The 17,584-nt window shown below is 37.5% G+C and overlaps 1 protein-coding gene across 1 annotated transcript in view; it reads left to right on the top strand.

Moving 5' to 3' along the window:
* The window catches only part of LOC120852513 (E3 SUMO-protein ligase PIAS1), a 127,895-nt gene that overhangs the window by 22,095 nt on the left and 88,216 nt on the right, over positions 1-17,584 (top strand). Inside the window, exon 2 of the mRNA XM_040225790.1 lies at positions 15,874-16,318. Coding sequence (XP_040081724.1) covers positions 15,874-16,318 — 445 coding nt within the window. The remainder of the gene's footprint in view (positions 1-15,873; positions 16,319-17,584) is intronic.

Below are 17,584 nucleotides of genomic sequence, written 5' to 3'. Positions count from 1 at the left end.
TTGCCATTTTCTTCTCCAGGGTATCTTCCTGACCCAAGGATCAAACCTGTGTCTCCTGCTTGGCAGGCAGATTCTTTACCACTGAGCCACAAGGGTAGCCCTGCCAGTTATTAGAGAGATGCAAATCAAAACTACCATGAGGTATACGACCTCACACTGGTCAGGATAGCCATCATTAAAAGGTCTACAAATAACAAATGCTGGAGAGGATGTGGAGAAAAGGGAACCCTTCTACACTGTTGGTGGGAATGTAAGTTGGTGCAGTATGAAGGTTCCTCAGAAAACTAAAAATAGAATTACCATATGATCCAACAATTCCACACTTGTGCATGTATCTGGACAGAACTAATTCAGAAAGATACGTGCACCCCTATGTTCATAGCTGCACTCTTCACAATAGCCAAGACGTGGAAGCACCCTAAATGTCCATCGACAGATGAGTGGATAAAGAAGATGTGGTTCATACAAACAGTGGAATACTACTCAGCCATGAAAAGGAATGAAGTCATGCCATTTGTAGCAAACTGAATGGATCTAGGGGTTACTACACTAAGTCAGTCAGAGAGAGACAAATACTGTATGATTGTCACTTATATGTGGAATCTAAAAGGTGACACAAATGAGCCTTTCTGTTAGGTTGGTGCAAAAGCAATTTCAGTTTCACATTGTTGAACTTTGCCATTTGATATTGGAATACATTCTTAATTGTGGCTATGTTGTACATCATTTTAATCTGCATTTCTTGCTTTATGTATTTTGTTAATGAATTACTTGCTGTTTATTTTATTTGTATTTTAGATTGTGGAAATGATGTTAGACAAAAAGCAAATTCTAGTGGTTTTCTTGTTTGAGTTCAAAATGGGTCATAAAGCAGCGGAGAAAACCTGCAAGATCAAGAATGCATTTGGCCCAGAAACTGCGAATGAACTTAACAGTGCAGTGGTGGCTCAAGAAGTTTTACAAAGGAGACTAGAGCCTTGAAAATGAGGAGCATGGTGACTGGCCATCAGAAGTTGACAACAACCAACTGAGAGGATCCTCAAAGCTAATCCTCTTACAACTAATGGGAGAAGTTGCCCAGGAACTCAGCGTTGACTATTGTATGGTCACTTGGCATTTGAAGCAAATTGGAAAGGCTCAGTAAGTGGGTACCTCTTTCAGTTCAGTTCAGTTCAGTTCAGTCACTCAGTCGTGTCCGACTCTTCGTGACCCCATGAACCGCAGCACACCAGGCCTCCCTGTGTATCACCAACTCCCGGAGTTCACTCAGACTCACATCCATCGAGTCAGTGACGCCATCCAGCCATCTCATCCTTGGTCGTCCCCTTCTCCTCCTGCCCCCAATCCCTCCCAGCATCAGAGTCTTCCAGTGAATCAACTCTTTGCATGAGGTGGCCAAAATAATGGAGTTTCAGCTTTAGCATTGCCTCATTAGCTGACCACAAATCAAAAATTGTCATTTTGAAGTGTCATTTTCTCTTATACTGTGCAACAACAGTGAACCATTTCTTGATTGGATTGTGACATGTGACAAAAAGTGAGTTTTATACAACTACCAGCAACAACCAACTCAGTGGTGGGATTCAGAGGAAGCTCCAAAGCACTTCCCAAAGCCAAATTTGCCCCCCAAAAAGATTCATGGTCACTGTTTGGTGTTTCGGTGCTGGTCTGATTCACTGCAGCTTTCTGAATCCCAGTGCAGCCATGGCACATGAGAAGTGTGCGCCGCAGATTGATTAAAGGCACTGAAGACTGCAGTGCCTGCAGCCAGCGCTGGTCAACAGAAAGGGTCCAGCTCTTCTCTGTGACAGCGCCTGACTGCACTTTGCACAACCAGGGAACTCAGAGGTTGAATGAATTGGGCTACAAAGTTTTGCCTCATCTGCCGTATTCACCCAACCTCTCACTAACTGCCTACCACTTCTTCAAGCATCCTGACAACTTTTTTGCAGGGAAAATGCTTTCACAACCAGCAGGATGCAGAAAATACTTTACAAGTGTTCCTTGAATACCAAAGCACAGATTTTTATGCTACAGGAAACAAATTTATTTCTTACTGGCAAAAATGTATTGATTGTAATGGTTCCTATTTTTCATTAATAAAGATATGTTTGAGGTTAATTGTAATGACTTAAAATTCAGGGTTCGAAACTATAATTACTTTTGCACCAACCTAATAGAAAACAAACAAACTCACAGACATAGAGAACAGACTTGTGGGGGAAATGGGGAAAGGAAGGGCTGGAATCAACACATTGTAATATTCACAATTATTATATATGTATTTTATGTATATATGATTTATATACATATAATATATATAATACTTCGGTTACATTTCCCTGAAAAACATTGCTGTTTTAGGGGAACTTTGAGGGTTGAATACTAATTTATTGAACAGAATTTTAAAGGCCTTTTCAGTGTTGTTTCTTCCAAGCTAGGCAATATGCCTAGCTAATTTCTTTCTTTTTCTTTTTCTTTAATCATTTTAGACTTAAGATGCAGCTATAGGTATTGTTTCTTCTCTGTCAAAGAATTTCTGTTTTTGATCTTAGAATGGAAAATTACGCCCTTGTAGATTTAGGAAGGAAAGAATTGAACTTGCACTTTAAAGAATATTATTGCTTTGACTATATGGAGAAATGTTCTGGAATTTGATTAGTTATGTGTTTAAGGAATAGTATTGAGTTTTTATTTTTGTTTGATTATGATAAGCTCATAATATATGTATATATTTTACTTTCTAATAACAAAAGGCAAATTATCCTTTTAGCACAATTATAGTACATTTCTTTATATTGCTGGCTAGTTTTTTGACCTTTGGACATATGAATTAAATTTTTTTCCTAATTTTATGCATAAAAAAATTACTTCTTCCTTGACAGTAAAATTGGCATTGGTTTGCTCCCCTCCCCCCACTTTTAAAAATTTGTTTAATGTTCTGGATATGTAAATATGGATGCTATTAGGTTTTTTACATCAGAGGCTTGTGAGTAGCTGATCGTCCCCCCTCCCTAAATTTCAGGAAGAGTGTGTAGTATGTTTTCATGGTCTCACCTTGAAATGCATTTTTATATACATTAATGGAATTTCTCCAAAGAAAATGTGAGCATTTTCTTAAACTTGCTTTCACTATTATAGAAGCTTTGCATGTAAATATTTATCATACTGATCTGTTCTGAAGATAATGATCTGTGTAAGTTTTGTAATACTTTAGCAATTTTGCTTTATTAGCAATATTACCCTGCAGTAAAGGATGTTTCTGTTGTTTCTTTTAGCTGTAACTTGTAGAATAATATGGTGAAAGTATTCTATTTATGTAGAAAAGAAAGGGGTATTATCATTAATACGTTTCTGATAGGATTTAAAACAATACTTGGACAAGCTGTCACTATAGGACTTGGCTTTTCCGTGCAACCTATTTTTTTCCCCAGTATTTCTTAGTAGTTTGTAAGCAGTCATTCCCAGGATTTTTAAGGACATTTGTATAATGTACCTCAGTGTTCATACCAGCACTGTTTACAATAGTCAAGACATGGAAGCAGCCTAAATGTCTGTCATCTAATGAATGGATAAAGATGTGGTATATATACACAATGAAATACTACTCAACCATAAAAATGAAATAACGCCCATTTGCAACAACATGGATGGACCTAGATATTATCATACTCTGTGCACTAAGGCAGGCAGGGAAAGACAAATACTATTTGATACTACTTCTATGTGGAATCTAAAATATGACACACATAAATTTACAAAACAGAATCACGCTCACAGATATAACTTATGGTTACCAATGGGGAAAGGGAGTGAGGGGGATAAACTAGGAGTTGTGGATTAGCAGATATAAACTACTGTTTATAAAAGAGACAACAAGATCCTGCTGTGCAGCATAGGGGACTATAGTTGATATCCTGCAATAAACCATAATGAAATAGAAATTTTAAAAATAAAATTAAAAGCAACATTTATGAGAATTCTCTGGTGATCCAGTGGATAGAACTCGGGGCTTTCATTGCTAGGGCCTGAGTCCAGTCCCTGTGTGGGGGACTAATTAAGAGCCCATAAGATGTGTGGCATCCCTCTCCCCAAAAGATGGATATCTTTTTTTCTAAGCTTGTTTTTCTCTGAGTGCTATAAGTCAAGACTGGTATTTAATAACCTGAATTGTTTTTCTTGTGCACCATGGACAGTGTTTATTGAATAATTATCTTAAAATTGGAGAAACATGGGGAAAATAATCATCTGTCTCCTAAGTAGTTGAACAATCTTATTTGTAATCTTTAACTTTGTTATCTGAAGGGGAATTTCTTATCATGTGCCATTGGCCACTATAGCCTTGACCCTGTTATACCTCAAGTTTTAAGGGTGATCTGTATGACTATTTAAGAAAGCAAAACTCTCAGATTTTGTCAGTGACACAAAACTGGGAAGAATATGTTAGGTGACAGAATCAAGAGGAATTAATTCATCATCACCATCATCTCCAATGTATTTACTGGATATCATCCACCATACTTAGCATAGGTCATGTGGAGTAAAGTGTCCTTGAAAATTTCAAAGTCTAGGGAGGACGTAGACTAGAAAATCAAGTAACCCTGTGTGGTAAGCACTACAGGTGAGACTGCAGGGTGCAATTCTTAAACAGCATTTTGAAAGGCTGGAATGATGTACATGAATAAAAGGAAGTTTAACAGTACTATATATAAAGTTCTATTTTTAAATTAAAAAAAATTAGAAGATGAGGGGGTTTAACCTAGTAGCTTTGCTGGAGCAGCCGTGAAGAGATACCCCACGCCCAAAGTAAGAGAAACCCAAGTAAGATGGTAGGTGTTGCAAGAGGGCATCAGAGGGCAGCCACACTGAAACCATACTCGCAGAAAACTAGTCAGTCTAATCACACTAGGACCACAGCCTTGTCTAACTCAATGAAACCAAGCCATGCCCACGGAGCAACCCAAGACAGGCGGGTCATGGTGGAGAGGTCTGACAGAATGTGGTCCACTGGAGAAGGGAATGGCAAACCACTTCAGTATTCTTGCCTTGAGAACCCCATGAACAGTATGAAAAGGCAAAATAATAGGATACTGAAAGAGGAACTCCCCAGGTCAGTAGGTGCCCAACACGCTACTGCACATCAGTGGAGAAATAACTCCAGAAAGAATGAAGGGATGGAGCCAAAGCAAAAACAATACCCCGCTGTGGATGTGACTGGTGATAGAAACAAAGTCCGATACTGTAAAGAGCAATATTGCATAGGAACCTGGAATGTCAGGTCCATGAATCAAGGCAAACTGAAAGTGGTCAAACAGGAGATGGCAAGAGTGAACGTTGACATTCTAGGAATCAGTGAACTAAAATGGACTGGAATGGGTGAATTTAACTCAGATGACCATTATATCTACTACTGCGGGCAGGAATCCCTCAGAAGAAATGGAGTAGCCATCATGGTCAGCAAAAGAGTCCGAAATGCAGTACTTGGATGCAGTCTCAAAAATGACAGAATGATCTCTGTTCATCTCCAAGGCAAACCATTCAATATCACAGTAATCCAAGTCTATGCCCCAACCAGTAATACTGAAGAAGCTGAAGTTGAACGGTTCTGTGAAGACCTACAAGACCTTTTAGAACTAACACCCAAAAAAGATGTCCTTCTCATTATAGGGGACTGGAATGCAAAAGTAGGAAGTCAAGAAACACCTGGAGTAACAGGCAAATTTGGCCTTGGAATGCAGAATGAAGCAGGTCAAAGACTAATAGAGTTTTGCGAAGAAAATGCACTGGTCATAGCAAACACCCTCTTCCAACAACACAAGAGAAGACTACACATGGACATCACCAGATGGTCAACCCCGAAATCAGACTGATTATATTCTCTGCAGCAAAAGATGGAGAAGCTCTATACAGTCAGCAAAAACAAGACCGGGAGCTGACTGTGGCTCAGATCATGAACTCCTTATTGCCAAATTCAGACTTAAATTGAAGAAAGTAGGGAAAACTGCTAGACCATTCAGGTATGACCTAAATCAAATCCCTTATGATTATACAGTGGAAGTGAGAAATAGATTTAAGGGCCTAGATCTGATAGATAGAGTGCCTGATGAACTATGGAATGAGGTTCGTGACATTGTACAGGAGACAGGGATCAAGATCATCCCCATGGAAAACAAATGCAAAAAAGCAAAATGGCTGTCTGGGGAAGCCTTACAAATAGCTGTGTAAAGAAGAGAAGCCAAAAGCCAAGGAGAAAAGGAAAGAAGCATCTGAATGCAGAGTTCCAAAGAATAGCAAGAAGAGATAAAAAAGCCTTCCTCAGTGATCAATGCAAAAAAATAGAGGAAAACAACAGAATGGGAAAGACTAGAGATCTCTTCAAGAAAATTAGAGATACCAAGGGAACATTTCATGCAAAGATGGGCTCGATAAAGGACAGAAATGGTATGGACCTGACAGAAGCAGAAGATATTAAGAAGAGGTGGCAAGAGTACACAGAAGAACTGTACAAAAAAGACCTTCATGACCCGGATAATCACGATGGTGTGATCACTCATCTAGAGCCAGACATCCTGGAATGTGAAGTCAAGTGGGCATCACTACGAACAAAGCTAGTGGAGGTGATGGAATTCCAGTTGAGCTCTTTCAAATCCTGAAAGACGATGCTGTGAAAGTGCTGCACTCAATATGCCAGCAAATTTGGAAAGCTCAGCAGTGGCCACGGGACTGGAAAAGGTCAGTTTTCATTCCAATCCCAAAGAAAGGCAATGCCAAAGAATGCTCAAACTACCGCACAATTGCACTCATCTCACATGCTAGTAAAGTAATGCTCAAAATTCTCCAAGCCAGGCTTCAACAATATGTGAACCGTGAACTTCCTGATGTTCAAGCTGGTTTTAGAAAAGGCAGAGGAACCAGAGATCAAATTGCCAACATCTGCTGGATCATCAAAAAAGCAAGAGAGTTCCAGAAAAACATCTATTTCTGCTTTATTGACTATGCCAAAGCCTTTGACTGTGTGGCTCACAATAAACTGTGGAAAATTCTGAAAGAGATGGGAATGCCAGACCACCTGACCTGCCTCTTGAGAAATCTGTGTGCAGGTCAGGAAGCAACAGTTAGAACTGGACTTGGAAAAACAGACAGTTTCCAAATAGGAAAAGGAGTACATCAAGGCTGTATATTGTCACCCTGCTTATTTAATTTCTATGCAGAGTACATCATGAGAAATGCTGGGCTGGAAGAAACACAAGCTGGAATCAAGATTGCTGGGAGAAATATCAATAATCTCAGATATGCAGATGACACCACCCTTATTGCAGAAAGTGAAGAGGAACTAAAAAGCCTCTTGATGAAAGTGAAAGTGGAGAGTGAAAAAGTTGGCTTAAAGCTCAACATTCAGAAAACGAAGATCATGGCATCCGGTCCCATCACTTCATGGGAAATAGATGGGGAAACAGTGGAAACAGTGTCAGACTTTATTTTGGGAGGCTCCAAAATCACTGCAGATGGTGACTGCAGCCATAAAATTAAAAGATGCTTGCTCCTTGGAAGAAAAGTTATGACCAACCTAGATAGCATATTCAAAAGCAGAGACTACTTTGCCGACTAAGGTCCGTCTAGTAGTCAAGGCTATGGTTTTCCAGTAGTCATGTATGGATGTGAGAGTTGGACTGTGAAGAAGGCTGAGCACCGAAGAATTGATGCTTTTGAACTGTGGTGTTGGAGAAGACTCTTGAGAGTCCCTTGGATTGCAAGGAGATCCAACCAGCCCATTCTGAAGGAGATCTGCCCTGGTATTTCTTTGGAAGGAATGATGCTAAAGCTGAAACTCCAGTACTTTGGCCACTTCATGCGAAAAGTTGACTCACTGGAAAAGACTCTGATGCTGGGAGGGATTGGGGGCAGGAGGAGAAGGGGACGACAGAGGATGAGATGGCTGGATGGCATCACTGACTCGATGGACGTGAGTCTGAGTGAACTCTGGGAGTTGGTGATGGACAGGGAGGCCTGGTGTGCTGCGATTCATGGGGTCGCAAAGAGTCGGACAGGACTGAGTGACTGAACTGACTGAACCTAGTAGCATTTCATGTGAAAACAATTGAATAAAGGTTTTAGTTAACCTCAATCTTAATATGAGTGACAATATGATGTGGATGTGACTCCCTGCCCCTGTTGAAAAAAAAGCATAACATAAAACATCCTTCCATTTGCCTAAAGAAAATAATCCAGCCAGCCTAAAATGCCTTATTAGGGTTGCACTGGTAGAAATAGCTGTGTTCATAATAAGATAGATAATACTAAGAATAGTCAGACTTTTATCTTGATTATATCACTCACTCCTCCTTGCAGTTGGAAGCTTGGGTTTTAACCACTGGACTGCCAGGGAAGTCCTGTTTTGTTAACATTTATCTCTTCCTCCTTTTCCACTTAACTTTCAGATAGAGTGCAGTGGAATTCTCTAGGCTTGAATACTGGAGTGGGTAGCCTTTCCCTTCTCCAGGGGATCTTCCCAGCCCAGGGATTGAACCCAAGTCTCCCGCATTGCAGGTGGATTCTTTACCAGCTGAGCCACAAGGGAAGCCCAAGAATACTGGAGTGGGTAGCCTATCCCTTCTCCAGAGGATCTTTCCTACCCAGGAATAGAACCAGGGTCTCCTGTATTGCAGGTGGATTCTTTACCAACCGAGCTATGAGGGAAGCCTTAATAGAGTTATAGTATTACAGAATTTTGAGGATTTGAGGAAACTTTGAGAAGTTCTAGTCAATCTCTTTTTTTAAAATGAGAATATAGACCCTGGAAAATTGTGATTCAGTAAATTAGTGGCCAAGTCAGTACTAGAATCCAAATTCTACATATAAAAGTACCATATTATGTTGTATTTGTACTTAGCACATAGTAGGTGTTGTTACTTTTGAGAATTGAATTAATATGATTATATGCTCCTGTCTCTGAAGAATAGCTTATCTCTTTGTGTTCATTGTTTGTTCCAGTATTCCCTCTCTCTGTAACTCATTTAAGGCTCATTCATGAATCCAGAAAGTGTTTGTTATACAGCTATGTACACAGAGCAACTTTTTATGTAAAGTTTTGTTTTTCCTACCTGTGCATAAGAAGTTTAAATTCTTGATTTTTAAATTAAGCTAAACTTTTTTTATTATAAAAGTAATATTTTATCCAAATTTTAAACTGTTTTGGTTTGAGTTTGTTATTTTTAGTATTCAAGTTATTATCTAGAAGGAGCTTTTAAAGGACATAGCTATCGGTTTTGTGGTAGTACAGAAATGGGAATGATGTTTAAATTATCAAAAATCAAAGCCATGGTATGCCATTTCAACAGAATGTTAGGTTTGTACTTTGCTTGAAGGAGAATGGAACCTTCATGTTTTGTCATTATATTGGAGCTAAATGCAACCCATGTGATGGAAGATACCAGAAGAGGAAAGATAATCAGCAGGTCATTTTTCGGTCATCTTATATTAAGAAATCAATAAAAGATGAGAAGTTGGGTGGAACAAGATTATGGAGAAGTATGTAACCAACCTAACTTGCTCCTTTAGTAGAAACTGTCTAACTAGGTTTTCTGGTTGAACTGGACATTGCTGACAAATTGCTAATCTAACAACTGTTTATTAACTGTTTCAAATGGAAAGGATTAGAAATGATCCCAAAGTCAGTTCCACTGAAAGAAGAATCCAACTTTGAAAACAATGAATAAAATATTTTTGGTGTACTGTACCATCTTTATGCACAGTATTTTCGATAATTGGGGTTTTTTTGGTGGACAGAAAGCAAAAGTATAAATGAAATACTAGGACATTGTTAAATGCCTCTTTTGTCTACCTTTAGAATTCATTTTGCTTTATGATTAGTTACGAATTGATACCAGATAAAGATTCGTAATACAGGGTCTGCTTCATGACTAATCCTTTAAAATACTGCACTGGGAATGTGTGAACAAGGGTAATTAGGTGGTTCAAAAGGAAGTACCTAATTTTTATTCAGGATTTAGTTATGACCTTTAATAACATAGGGTCATAGCTAATGAGAAAGTAACATTGGCACTTTTTATTTAATCTCAAAAAGCACTCAGTCTACAATGCTTATTACTGTTGCTTGATTATTTATCTTTCTCAGTGTATGGTCCCTTCCTCTGTGGTCGAACTAGTGTTCTTATACAGGCACACACAGTCTAATGTGTGTGTCTGTGTGTGTAAAATCTTAAATATCTGAGAAGAGATTAAGTTAAAATGTGTTCTTCTTGGATGGTAAGGACCTCTTCTTCCTCCCTCCCCATTCCCCTACTGTGTTCTGAGAACACTGGAAGCCAGTCTTATACTGCCAAACCAGGAGGTTGAGGGATTCCTTTCTGCCAAAATTGATCAGATCAAAGGAAAAAAAGGAATTCTCATGATAGCCAAGTTTCCTGCCTGATCATCCTGGAGTGAAGTACCCTGGTCTGGTCACTCACACAGTTCATCTGATCATCTTTGTCATCTTACTAGTAGATACGAGGCTTCCTGGGTGGCTCAGTGGTGAAGAATCCGCCTGCGATGCAGAAGACGCAGGAGATGCTGCAAGTTTGATCCCTGGGTTGGGAAGATCCCCTGGAGGAGGGCATGGCAACTCACTCCAGTATTCTTTTCTTGGAGAATCCCATTTACAGAGGAGCCTGGTGGGCGTCCATAGGATCGCACAGAGTGGGATACAACTGAAGTGACTGAGCATGCACTTACTGTTAGATATAAATGTACAGCTAGAGATTTCTTCCTGCTCAAGGAGAACATCAAGCCTGAGAGGCAGAGACCAGAGAAAATAGTAAGAAAGAACTCAAATTATAGACACAACGCAGGCAGCTGAAGAAAACAACAGTGTCAAACACCCAATTTATTTATATCCTCAAGAGAAAAGAAGATACTAAATTCATGTAAAATAAGAACAAGATGTAGAAGGAATAGAAAAGATATGTGCAGCAAACAGAAAAGAACTCATAGAAATTAAAATTTTAAAAGAAGAGTTAGAAGATAAAGTTTAGGAAATCTCCCAGAAAATAGAGCTAAAGACAAGAGATGTAAATGCAAGAGGAAAAAGAAAATAGCGCAAAAGAGAATTAGACAGTTTAGGAAGGCCATAATCTAAATAACAGACATAAAAGAGAACGAAGTCAAAGGAAGACTGTAAGAAATCTTCCCAGGACTGAAGGATGGACATACATCGCTAAATGTAAAAATTTAGCCACGGTTAGTTCATACAGTTAAAAACAAAACCATGAGAAACTTCTGTGAGGGATATATAGATGACTGAAAGATTGCCCATCAGAAAGATGTCAGGTTTCTTAACAGAAGATGATGAGGAAAGCCTTACAAAATTCTGACACAACATACCTTCTCCTCTGGAATTCTGTACTGAGCCAAGCTCACTTGTTAAGTATGAGTAAATCGAGATATTTTTAGACAATACAAGGGATTTTTAAAAAGTGTACTCCCCATGCCCTCTTTTCAGGAAGTTACTGGGGGAAATACCCCACTAAAAAGAGAAAATCCAGAAAGAAAGACGTGAGATCAAGGAAACGAGGTCCAACACAAGTGAAAGGGAATTCCCAGGATAAGTTAGAGGGAAATTCCATCACCACAGTTTTGTGCCAGACCAAGAGATCAAGCAGTTCAAATTGGAACTTAATGGATGGTTTTAGGAAGTATATTTTGAAGAAGGAAATTAAAACAGAGATTTACCTGATATAGTTGAATATGTTGACAGGAAAGTTGCACTTTAGCAGTTTGCAGATGAACTATTACTTCATAGAAAACTAAGCAAATATAAAAATGGTACAGTTGTTAACTAGAAGTAAGGTCATACAGAAAATAAACAGTAATCATGATGTACTTTTGGTTCATCTGTGAATATTATTTACAGCCATAGTAATAATGTAAACACCAGCAATTGATTCAACCAAAAATGATGATGGAGAGGTGGAGGTAGGGACTTCCCTGCTGGTCCAGAGGTTAAGACTGCGCTCCCAATGCAGGGGGCCCGAATTCCATCCCTGGTCAGGGAGCTAGATCCCACATGCCACAACTAAGAGTTTGTATTCTGCAACTAAAGATCTTGCATGCTGCAAGTTAAAAAAAAGCAAAAAAGATCTTGCATGCCGCCCGCAACTAAGACCCAGAAGAGCCAAATAAATGAATAAATATTTTTAAAAAGAAAGATGGAGGTAGAGGAGATGTAACAGATCTAAATTGTTATCTTTTAATAGGAAACAATTTTTAAATTTAAAATATTAGTTATTTTAAATAACTCTAAAAGACTACTATATAGTAGAAATAGGGGGGGAAATGCTAGAAGAAACAGCTAAAAAGACTTGAAAATGGTTGTCTTAAGGATGTGAAAAATGGTGGCAGGGCAAGGGACAAATTTTGACTTTTAAAACTGTATGTATTTCTGTCTGATTAAAAAGATTCATTTTAGAAAGATGTCCCCCACAGAATGCTTTCTATACAGAATATATACATTTCTCAGACATTCTAAATTCCTTAGGATTCTGAAAACTATCATTTGGGCATGTAGAGTTAGCACAGTGCTATCCGAGAAGGCAGTGATTTTTAGTAGTAGCAGTGGTTGATGTTATCCTTAGTTATAAGTATTCATTTTGTTATAGTGCTAACAAATGGAGATTTTAAACACATGAAAGATTCAAATACACTGCATTTCAACATTTCAGATGTGTTTAGTTTACCTCTGTTGTCAACACTTTACACTGTGAATTGACTGCTCCATGCTTCTATGAAGTTTTTGGTTTGAGTAATAGATAACTTCAGATATTTGTGTTTCCCACCCTCTTTTACTTGATTTTTTAAATACTGCATGCTAATTACAGACTTTAAGATTATGCAGAAGCTGCTCCAGTAATAGTGGTAGAGCCTCATCTTTCACTATATCTGATTATAAGGTGCAGTGGTTAATTTGAATCCAGGAGTTTTCTTTTATCTTAACCACCAATTTTTTTAAGGCTAAAATGTTGAAGCTTAAAGTTGAGATTGAATATTAAATAAGTTGATCTTTTTTCCTAACTAAAAGGCATGTGGTTTGTTTTCTCTAAAAGACAATAGCATCGTATAAAAGTACGTTTGGAGTAGAAGTAGTTGTGTAACATTCAACAAATTTCTTAACCTTTCTAGGGCTCAGTTTTTCCATGTGTAAAATGAGGATAGTAATTATGATTAATTATGCATCCTGTGATAACAAAACCAAAAATTATACCTATGTCATTAACTTTTTTCTTTTGATGATCAATCAGAAGATTTAATTTTATGTGAGTTGTCAATGTACTCTTTCATAGAAATAGAGCAATAATCCATCTGTGCTGCATTTAAATCCTTACATCCGTAGGGTTAGGACAAAAATTGTGGGAAGTTTATGGTAACCCATGAATGTTGATTTTTGTTTGTGTTTGACTTAGGAGAATGGAATTGAATTGAAATAGAAAGACATTCTGTTTTGAAAACTTTATTGTACTTTCTCTGCAAAATGAAATATATTTAACCAATGTCAACTTAAATTTATTTTTAACCTATAATCTTTGAAGCATAATTCATGTTACTCTCTAAGAGTGGAAGCTTACTTAACTAATACAGTGCTTTTCTGTTGAAATCTCTGTTCCTTTTAAAATAAGTAATAAAAAAATCTTTAAAACTATTTTATACTCTTAGGACAGGTTAAATAGTAGGGAGAAATTGACATTATAGTAATTATTTAACCTCTGATAGCAATCTAAAGAAAGGTATATTTATAGGATTTGGGGTAAAATTTGTTTTTAAGGTCTACATTATATCTTTGTATGAACATAAGAACTTGGGAGTTCGTTTGAAGTTATTTTTTAGTTATATGTATAACTTATCCCTGTAGAATCCATCCCCACCCTTTGTTTTGGTATGACTTTCTAATTTTGTTCATCATTCATTGTCAAGGCATTATTGTTGGGCCTTAGTGTTAGAAGCTGAAGATAACATGACCTTGTACCATAGAGGCCCTCAGTCTGATCATGGAATTGTTTGTATAAAAATAAAAGTGTAGTACAGCAAAATAAGTGCCAAAATAAAGATATGAAAAATAACCTGTGAGAGTAGTGAAAAGAGAATCATTTAGTTCTGCCAGGCCTAAAAGGCAAGGATGACAAAAGCTGAGCTTTGAGGAAACCAGGCCAGAGAAGGTAGGGGAAGGGCTCATAGTTTTTTGATTAACCACCTGTATTGCATTTGAAGCTCTTTATATGCTTGTTTTTCTGTTTTTCTTGATTGTTTTGTAATATGTAGGTAACTTCTAGATGATTGGCTTGAAATGGATGTAATTTCAGGGAGTGGTCATAAATTAGGAAAGCCATTTTAGCTTTTGTGTTACTGGTATTTGGGATGAGGCCTCCCTGATGGCTCAGTGGTAAGGAATCCGCCTGAGAATGCAGGAGACACAGACACGGGTTCAGTCCCTGGGTTGGAAAGATCTCCTAGAGGAGGAAATGGCACCCCACTCCAGTATTCTTACCTGGGCAATCCCGTGGACAGAGGAGCCTGGTGGGCTACAGCCCATGGGCTTGCAGAGTCAGATGCGACGGAGCACACATGCACGAGTGTACAAACAGTTGGGAAAAGAGAGAGCAGATGGTGAGCTTACATGTGTCTTTCACCCTGACACCTTCTGTCAGTGATGGTGAAGTCAGGATTCTGCTGTTGATAGCTGTTACGATTTTGGGTCATATTTCCCTTTGAGTTTCATTTTCCTCAACTTTAAAATGAGAGAATTGGTATACATTGATACTTCCTGTTGGTGGTCTGTTAGTATTAAAAGTTGGGGGAAAAGGAGAAAGAAATTTGGGAACAGAGAGTTAAACAAAGTTAGATTTCTTTACTACAGGCTTATGGATTTTGACATGTGGATTAAATTCCTGGACTTTTTAGCTGTACTTATGGGATCTTAGTTTTCACATGAGGGATTGAACCCAGGCCCTCAGCAGTGAAAGCAGAGTCCTAATCCCTGGACTGATGGTGAATTCCCAATTTCTGGACGTTTTAGCCTAGCTTTGCCAATAGAGTCAATAGTATATTTCCAGTTTCATCCTAATGGTTTAATGAAAGATCATGGGATTTAAAATTACACGTATCTGGGTTTGAATCCTGGTTGATATTTATTATAGTAGCTAAGTGGCCTTAGGTAAGTTATTTAACCTTTCTTAACTAGTTTCTTCACATGTAAAGCAGGAAGGGTAACACCTTGTGGTGGTGTAAAGATTTAATGACAATCCATATGAAAATATCATATGTATCTGGTATATAATGGGTCAAAAAAGGTATAGTTTAAGCCCTATAAATCCCCAAATTAGTATAGAATACAATATTGTCTATAATGTTACAATATTTACATCATGCCTACGTCTGGTGCTTGAGGTGGATTGTTTATGTCTTTCACATGTATGTATATAATTTCCCCCAAGAAAACAAATTTTCTTGAGGGCTCATTATCTTTTGCCATCCATATAGCACTCAATACTCTCTTGGAGACTTAGTAAGTGCTTGGTAAAGACCTGACTTTTTCATTATAACAATAAAATGAGGTGAGATGTAGTTTTACCTGATGTCTGCTTTATTTTACAGCTTTCATAACCCTAGGTAGAAGTTAGTGGATTTATGAACATTAATTTTAATTTTATTTGTTTACTTACTTTAAATGGTTAGATTTTAAGTTTGAAATAACTAGAATTGACTGTAACGGAACTGGCCTTTGTAAACAAAACATAAGGATAAAATGTTATAATAAAATATCATTTAATATTGTAAATTATGTTATTGGAATACTAATGTTTCACATTTTGTTTTGTCTCAAAGCAAATGGTTATGAGCCTTAGAGTTTCTGAACTCCAAGTACTGTTGGGCTACGCTGGGAGAAACAAGCACGGACGCAAACACGAACTTCTCACAAAAGCCCTGCATTTGCTAAAGGCTGGCTGCAGTCCTGCTGTACAAATGAAAATTAAAGAACTCTATAGGCGGAGGTTCCCCCAGAAAATCATGACGCCTGCGGACTTGTCCATCCCCAACGTACATTCAAGTCCTATGCCAGCAACTTTGTCTCCATCTACCATTCCACAACTCACTTATGATGGTCACCCTGCATCATCACCGTTACTCCCTGTTTCTCTTCTGGGACCTAAACATGAACTGGAACTCCCACATCTTACATCAGCTCTTCACCCAGTCCATCCGGATATAAAACTTCAAAAATTACCATTTTATGATTTACTGGATGAACTGATAAAACCCACCAGTCTAGGTAAGATTATTCTGTAATGGTTATTTGGTTACTATTGGAGGATACATTTTCACTTTTGAGTTTGAATGTAACCCAGATTATCATTCATAATGAATTTTATATTTGGTAGTAGCATCCAGATGGTAATAAGAATCTTTCAGTTTTAGACAAAATCAAATGTATATAAGCTGTCTTTTAGACAGGAAAAAAGTATATTCAGGTCTTCAGGGATGGGTGCTGACACCGTGAATGTTAAAAACTTTCCAAAAATATAAATGTTTTTAAAAGTATAATATGTTAGATTGTTGATTAATATTTTATAGTGACCTTTACAAAATCAAAGTCCAGTAATTACTGTCAGTCTCTGAATTGTTTTTAATTTTTAAGGGTTGATGACATCTAAAATGACTTGATATTTTTGGTTATTTAAAAGAGTAAATGGTTTAAATTATTATAAAAGGAGATGTGAGCTTTGTGTAGTATTTCAATTTCAGTTGACTTTTTCAAGTGAATATGTGTGTTTTACAGGTACACACATGATCATGGTTATATAATACTAATAAACACTTGAAATTTCATGTACTGTGTTTTCCCATTGTTTGGTCAGTGTCTAATATATTAATAGAATTCGATGTATTAATCAACCAGAAGTTTTAATTGCTGTATGCTCCCTTACTTTATTTAAGGTAGAAGAAAACTGACTCTGTTGGGATCTCTGATACATTCAGTGTAATACATTTGAAATATCAGACTTCAAGATGCTGGTTTGTTGTTAAAAATCAGTGATTGTCAAACTGTGGCTGGAAAGGCAGATCCTGCCTGCAGCCTGTTTTAGTGGATCTGAGCTAAGAACTTTTTTATTTTGATATTCCTAAAGGGTTGTAAAGTAAAACAAAGACGAAGAAGAATATGCACCAGAGACCATGCATGTCTGCAAAACCTTAAAATATTTACTCTCTGGCTTTTACAGAAAAAATTTGTCAATCCCTGTTACAAATCAGTAAACATTTCAGTTTGGGGGATTGGTGAGTGTTGAATTTTGAGAACATTTACAGAAATTCTTGAACCAGGAAATGTTTGTTTTAAATTATATTTAGCAGAATACATGAATAAATTAAGATTATAAGAGTCATTTTCAAACATGAATTTTATCACATTTGTAAAATAGCCATTAATAAGGAAACACTTGTTGAGAACCTGCTGTAAACTTCTAAAACTTATACACGCTCATTATAAAAAGTGAAAGTCCCAAATTCCGTTCCTCATTAGCAGTTTAGTGTGTATGCA

Source organism: Oryx dammah, unplaced genomic scaffold (genome assembly GCF_014754425.2).
Source record: "Oryx dammah isolate SB20612 unplaced genomic scaffold, SCBI_Odam_1.1 HiC_scaffold_26, whole genome shotgun sequence".
In the NCBI taxonomy this organism is placed as follows: domain Eukaryota; kingdom Metazoa; phylum Chordata; class Mammalia; order Artiodactyla; family Bovidae; genus Oryx; species Oryx dammah.
This window is presented reverse-complemented; position numbering and strand designations above follow the sequence as displayed.